This window comes from Spermophilus citellus (assembly GCF_964194105.1).
Source record: "Spermophilus citellus genome assembly, chromosome: 10".
NCBI lineage: Eukaryota > Metazoa > Chordata > Mammalia > Rodentia > Sciuridae > Spermophilus > Spermophilus citellus.
The window spans coordinates 8,893,353-8,900,454 of record NC_138197.1 but is presented as its reverse complement, the minus strand read 5'-3'; the positions used below and the strand labels follow the sequence as shown (position 1 = coordinate 8,900,454).

General features: G+C 42.1%; 1 protein-coding gene across 1 annotated transcript; it reads right to left on the bottom strand.

The window, feature by feature from the left end:
• Positions 1-6,206: 6,206 nt before the first annotated feature.
• Positions 6,207-6,788, bottom strand: LOC308658469 (proteasome maturation protein-like). The gene has a single exon (XM_081311182.1). It carries the CDS (start codon positions 6,736-6,738, stop codon positions 6,313-6,315), a length of 426 nt encoding a protein of 141 aa, XP_081167308.1. The 5' UTR covers positions 6,739-6,788; the 3' UTR covers positions 6,207-6,312.
• Positions 6,789-7,102: the final 314 nt, after the last annotated feature.

The following is a 7,102-nucleotide window of genomic DNA, read 5'->3' as shown; positions in this document are numbered from 1 at the left end:
CATTCTGAGCTCATCTAACCCAGTAGACGAGTTCCCCACACTCCACTTCCTCTTCAAATTCTCCCTTCTCAAGAGCCAGGGCATGTGATGCCTTTTGGTAGGACCTGTAACAGGGCGCAAGCTGGGCCTTCTGCCTGGCAGAAAGGCTAGGAGGGCTGCCATCTGTTCTGTGGGGATCTTGCCTTGGAAAGGAGATGAACAGCCATGATTTGCCTCATGCATAAGACAAAGGGCTCAGGAAATGAACCCCAGGAGCCCCCCTTTTGTCCTCAGCAGAGCTCCAACAGCAGCTACTGTCCTCCGTACTGAGCATGAGCTCCAGCAGTGCTTCAGTAACCCTAGTAGCTCCACTGGAAATGAGGAGGACAGCAGGACAGGAACAGTACAGAAGAAGCAATGTCCAGGTGAGCTCCCAAAGCCTCTTCAGCTCACCAGAGGCCAGGCTCCAGGGATGAGCTGTCACCATGACACTCCAGCTTGTGCTAGGAAGGCAGCCTGCCAAGTGAAGGGGGGTGCCTGCAGAGTGGGGTCCCTGGGTTATTGGTCATGCCTGTTGGAGAAGGGAGGCATCCCAAGGCAGCAGTCAGGCGCCAAAATCAACCTAAAACAAAGCTTAAAGGACCGGCATTTTGGTGTCAACTATCTTGTTTCTTCCCCTCTCTCTGTGTGGGATTCTGGATCTCTGATTAAGCAGAGGAAAACTACAACTGATCTACAACACAGTTAATCCTTGCTTCATCTCTATAAGGAAGATTTTACAAACCCACACACCATCAGCAGACCCATTAAGTTCATGTTCTAGGCATACATCTTCTCATTTAATGTTCACAGAGAAAAATCATCAAACATGAAGTATTAACAATTCAGTAAAGAAAAACACCAAGAATTGAAACAAATGCTTGAGCTTGTAAATCTCAATGAGATTTGAGGTTTCTACTGAGGGGTGGGAGCAGTACAGGGGAGGTGGCCCAGAGTGAGGGATGAGCAATTATGACTGCTGTGGATGGAAGCTGTGTTTTCAGTCCTGAGAAGGGAACTCTGCAGGAGGTCAGTGGGTATGGAGTAAGAGGAGATGGAGGGAGAAGGGAAGAACAAAGGGTGTCCCTGCCTAGGTTTAGCACCTCTGTGCAAGGAAAGGAAAGGCTGGAAAGGAAAAATACACCAGGGACAGGCAAGTAAATCATTCAGAAAATCGTTGTCTGGTTTCTGGCATTCAATTAGTTAGCTATTCTCTGCATCCCAGGTATTAAGACTTTAACTGAGTTTGGGTAAAAATTATAAATGAAACATTGTAATTCAGGACAAATTTATTTATTTTTTTTTAAAGAGAGAGCGAAAGAGAGAGAGAGAATTTTTTTTTAATATTTTATTTTTTAGTTATCGGCGGACACAACATCTTTGTTGGTATGTGGTGCTGAGGATCGAACCCGGGCCGCACGCATGCCAGGCGAGTGCGCTACCGCTTGAGCCACATCCCCAGCCCTTCAGGACAAATTTAAGTACTCCTGGTGCTGCAAAGTTCCAGAGTCTATGGAACTCTGCTTCTCTACATACCCTATCTAACTCCTGCCCTGTCCCTACCCAACCTGATGTGGCCTTCTGGCTTTCATAGGAGAATGTTTCTGCACCTGACCCTCTTTCTGTGTCCTTCCGGTGTCTTCATTACCTTGATTGTCACTAGTCTAACATCAACATCCAGAGGTGGTTCATTCAGTAACCTAATGCAGGCCCAGAAATATGACCAGTTTTCTGCAGCTGAACTATAACAGAAAAATTTAAAAGAATGTATGTGATAATGCTTAATATTTTTTAAAAGCACAGGGAAGTGTTTCAGGCAAATAATAATTTTGGCTAAGTTGGATTCCTATATTGTGCTTGAATGGCATTAAAATTCACTGTGGATTCAAAGATGAGTAATGAGTACTCAGCTCTGCAGAGAGGGGATGTCTTCCCTGAAGATGACACACTGGGAGATGAGTCTCGCCTCACGGAAGGGTGGAATGCCTTCTGGACAGAATGACATAGACTTTCCTTTCTCAGCCTCAAAACCTCAAACGTGACAAACCATGGAAGGTGGGGATCAAAGATCTGAATCGTGAGACAAGACTGAATAAAAATGGACTCTACGGAGCTTGAACTCAATTCTCTGGATCTGTAAGCAGGGACCCATGGTGTGGTAATCCAGAGGTAACTGGTCAGAGCGCCCTGACTTGCCTTTCTCACGTGACCCATTCAAGTAAATCTTTAATCTACTTTTAATGTTATATGGTTGAAAACAGACTGTTCGAGCTAAAAGGTAGTTTAAAGTTTATCCAAGATGGAAGCTGATTAGATTTGAAAAACTGATGCTCAGAGTCTGCCTGACCACTAATGGCAGTTTGTCTTTGCCTGTGGGTTCTGTTTTTTTATCATCAACATAATGAGGTTATTCTGTCTGGCAGGGATAAGGACAAATAACGGCCCCATTTCTCTCTATGATAGAAACTTCTTCTGAGAACAGGTTGCTAGGAAACATTTCAGCCTTAATGAAGCATTGCTCATAGAAAGCAATCATCTAGAAGAAATCCAGATCCCTTCTTACATAAGCTTTATAGACTAATCGGGATCTTGGGATCTTAGTCAACCAGGTACCTTATTTCTTGGTTCCTATTCCTCTAACAAAATACCTTTGGTTCCTATTCCTCTAACAAAATACCTTTTTGGGTAATTTGTAAAAGCAGAAATTTATTTGTTACGATTTTGAAAGCTGAAGTTCAAGGTCAAATCACCAACAGTCTCAGTGCCATCAGGATGGCACCTGTTGCTACGTCCTCTAAAGGTGGAATGGATGGAAGGGCAAAAGGGGCCCAACTAGTTCTCTAGAATACTTGTATGAGTGCACTAATCCCATTAAGGATGGTGGAGACCTTGAAATTTACCTCCTATATCCATTGTGATGGGTTTAGGATTTCAACACAGGAATTGCTGGGCAGGGGGGCATATTCCTTTAAACATTTGCAAGGGCATGTTCCTTTAAACATTTGTGATTGGCCTCCCAAAATTCATGCCTTTCTCACATACAAAATATATTTATTCCATGCCTATTATCCCCAGAGTCCTAAGTCATTCCAGCATCAACTTTAAAAATCTAAGTGCAAACTTTAACTATCATCTGACATGGATGGGTAAGCCTGAAGGTGTGACTCATCCTGGAACAAAATCCAGCTGAGAAGGTTGTAAAGTGAAATAAGTTACATGCTTCAAAAACATGATCCAGGAGCAAGGAGAGGAAGACTTTCCCATTCTAAAAGGGAGAGAAAATAAAATAGAGGAATAATAGCTCCCCAGTAAGTCCAAAACCCAACAAGGCAAGCTTTCAATATGGAGGCTTGAGATAAACTTCTTTGTTTCCATGTGCTGCCCTGGATACCCTGGGGCAGGGGACTGAGCCTCCAAGGCAACACTGTCCTCACAGATCTGCTGGAAGAATCCCATGCTGTAGCCAGCACAGATTTCAGTCTTTGTGCCTAGGGCTCTCACCAGTGGGAGTTACATCCTAGTGACTCTGCACTTCTGGGGTCTTTGGCGAAGCTTATTTCTCAGGGTTCCGCTTCTCCATGGTAGTCTCAACCCTACAGCTCCACAGGGCATTGCCCGGGTGGGTGGCCTGTCCCCATGACTCCACAAGAAATTGCCTAATGGGGGCTCTCTCTGGTAGCCCTGCCCTGTTTCTGCTGTCTGCCTGGGCCCTGGGGATCTCCAAGGCATCCTGTGAAATCGAAATGCAGAGAGCTAAGCAGTGTGCACCCCCACAGAATCAGCACCACAGGAATGTAGCCAGTTATGTCTGTGCCCTGGACGCCCAAGCCACCCTTGGGCACGTCTGAACCACCAATGGGACAGTCAAAGGAGCACAGCACAACGACTGGAGAACTGAGACTTGAGGTCATAACAGCAGGTCCCAAGTTCCCATGGGCCCCATTCCTGAGATTCTGCCCTCAAAGACCTGGCACCCTGGGCCTGCATAGAAGCAGCAGCCTCCAAGACCTCTGAAATGACTTCAGGGTCCCTTCTCCCATCATTTTGGTGAAGGACCTGTGGCTTCCTTCCAGAGCACTGTTCTTATCAGTCTGTAGGCTGTACCTTGGTGTTCTATCCAGTTACGCATATTTGCATTCTTTTAAGCTAAGAATCCTCCTAACACTTTAAGTTCTGCCTTTTGATGATAAATTCCATCTTTATTTCTTTCTCCACACAGTTTTACTATAAGCAGTCAAGAGGAGCCGTGCTGCACGCCCAGTGCCTTGCTGAGGTATTTTTTTTCTACTACATATCCTAGTTCTTCAATCTTAAATTCTGCCTGCCCCAGTGTCATAGGACACAAACACAATCCAACCAATTTCTTTGTCACTTTGTAACAAGGTAATCAGACAATTTTTGTCTTGTTGTTTTTCATTTGTAACCATTTTCATTGCCTGATTCCTCATTTTTGTCTGAGATCTCATCAGAATCGTGTTTGCCATCTGTACTTCCACAAAACAGTAACCACAACCACCTAAATAATCTCTTAAGAAGATCTGATCTTTGCCTACAGTCTCCTCTCCCTCTGCATCCTCACCAGACAGCCAGCCTCTACCCATCACCGAGGACCAAAGCTCTTTCCATATTTTTAAAATATTTGTTACAGCAGCATAGCATCTAGTTCTCCATACCCATCTCTGTCTTCGTTTGACTTGTGAATTATAACCAAATACAACCGATCAAGTGATTTATAAAGAGTATCCATTTGTTGCTCATAGTTACAGAGAATTATGGAATTTGAGGAAGATCGAAGACCAATATTCTGGCAGGTGCAGAGGATCAGCTTTCTGCTTCCCTGGTGGCACTGCAAAGCACACCCTCACATGGTGGAGGGTAGAAGGGCAAAAGGAAAAAACACCAGGCCTCACATGGCAGGATCAATGGGGTTCCATCCCTAAAGGCAGGCTCTTGTGGCTTCATTACCTCCTATAGAAACCACTTCTTTAAAAAATCTCATATCATGTGTTAGAGTCCAGCATACAAATCTGGTAGAATGCAGATGTTCCAACCATAGTACCTACTAAACACATTTCTGTTAAATAAAACAGCTAGAATTTTCCAGTTTTGCTATTCACCAACAGAAGAGGACTTACTTACAAAATTGTTTTATTTTGCAAACCTGTTTTGTAATTTAAGAAAAAAATAGATTCACTCAAATAATTCAGATAAATGTATTTCTGGTATTCCATTCATTAGAACCAAAGGGAAGAGAAATTATATTTAATCTTATTATTATCTAATCTTTTTTTGAGAGAGAGAGAGAGAGAGAGAGAGAGATTGATTTAATATTTATTTTTAGTTTTCGGCGGACACATCTTTGTTGGTATGTGGTGCTGAGGATCAAACCCAGGCCGCACGCATGCCAGGTGAGCGTGCTACCACTTGAGCCACATCCCCAACCCCAAGGGAAGACAAATTAAAAGATAAAATTAATTTGCTTAAAGGGGTCACAACCACCTTTAGTCATTTAGTAAATATATACAAAGCTTTTATAACAGGCCACAGATTTATATATATATATATATAAAATATATAATATATAATTACGGAATTAGAAGAAGATCAAAGTTCTGGCAGGTATAGTTCCTGGTATATATATGGTATGTAATTTGCAATAAGAAATGAAAATTCTTTTTCCCTCAAGGTGCTGAAGGCCACCATACATGCAGAAGAATGTTTTATTTTATAGTTGAAGATACTATTTGCTATGGGAAGTAAGTAGTTGAAACATTAACAGTTTTATAGAATCAGGATTGTTTTCTTTTTCTTTTTTAAGAGAAGTTATAAACTAAGGAAGTTTGCTGTGCAAAAGGTATATGGGGAGATTGCTTCAGGCAGAGCAAAGGCCACAGGTAATCACATCAGGTATCACAAACCAGGCTGAGCCACAGTGCTGGGTTCCTGTGCACATTTGTGGTGAAGGACAGAAAATGGTGGGTCAATTAAGGAGGGTCAGTTCACATGGCCCTGTTGACCACAAGAAGAAGTCCAACAGTGAAAGGGTTTTAGAAGGGGAAGAAAATAGGACCTTCCAGATGTTTTCCATATCAGGATGGAGGCTCTACACATTATTTGATGGTAAGGGAGCTCACCCCTTGACTCTTTTTTTTTTTTGAGAGAGAGGGAGAGAGAGAATTTTTTTTTTAGACAGAATCTCATGTGTCAGTACTTTTAATATTGTATACATTGAATTATAACAAAAACCAACTATAACAAGATGTAGCCCCTCTGATCCATGAACAGCACACTATCTTACAGTAAACCAAGTTTATATTCCACCATTAAATGTGGTTCGCCCATTAGTTCACTTTGAGATGGATCATTAAGAATATCTTCAAATCCAATAGTCTCATCATTACCCCTCAAAATATCCAGAGAAAGATTTGAGCTTGAAAGAAATGGAAGACGCTGAACCTGCTGCACTACCTTAAATTCCATTTGTAATTTTAGAGGAGCAAATAGACCTTGGATGTTTCTCAGTGTGGAAAAATTCATTTTATCTTGGTTGAGCTGGAAATTTTTTTCTGATAATTCAAGAGGATGACTGGGCAAAAGTTCATTTTTCACACAAGAAAAACCTTTCCGAAGAAGATCATGACTTTCAAAAGGCCCACTTGCTGAAAGTTCTGAAACTGGAATACTGTCTTTTAGTTGAGATCCAAGTCCTCTGGCATTCATCTTCACACAGCTCAGGGAACTCCACTCAGCCTCGTTACCGTCAGTCTGAGAGAGAATTTTTTAATATTTATTTTTTTTTAGTTTTCAGCAAACACAACATCTTTGTATGTGGTGCTGAGGATCGAACCCAGGCCGCACACATGCCAGGCGAGCCCGCTACCACTTGAGCCACATCGCCAGCCCACCCCTTGACTCTTCTTTCAAAATTATATATATATATATATAATTTTGAAAGAAATTTGAAATTCTTTTGAAAGAATATACATATATATATTTTTTTAATAAATTAAGGATAAACTTTATCACTAGCTGATGTAGAACTTGTGAGAGCTGATGTACCCTAGAAACTGGAGTCAGTAGGTAA

Excerpts from the sequence above, each read along its gene's own strand:
- LOC308658469 (XM_081311182.1), bottom strand. The coding sequence starts at position 6,738 with ATGAATGCCAGAGGACTTGGATCTCAACTAAAAGACAGTATTCCAGTT.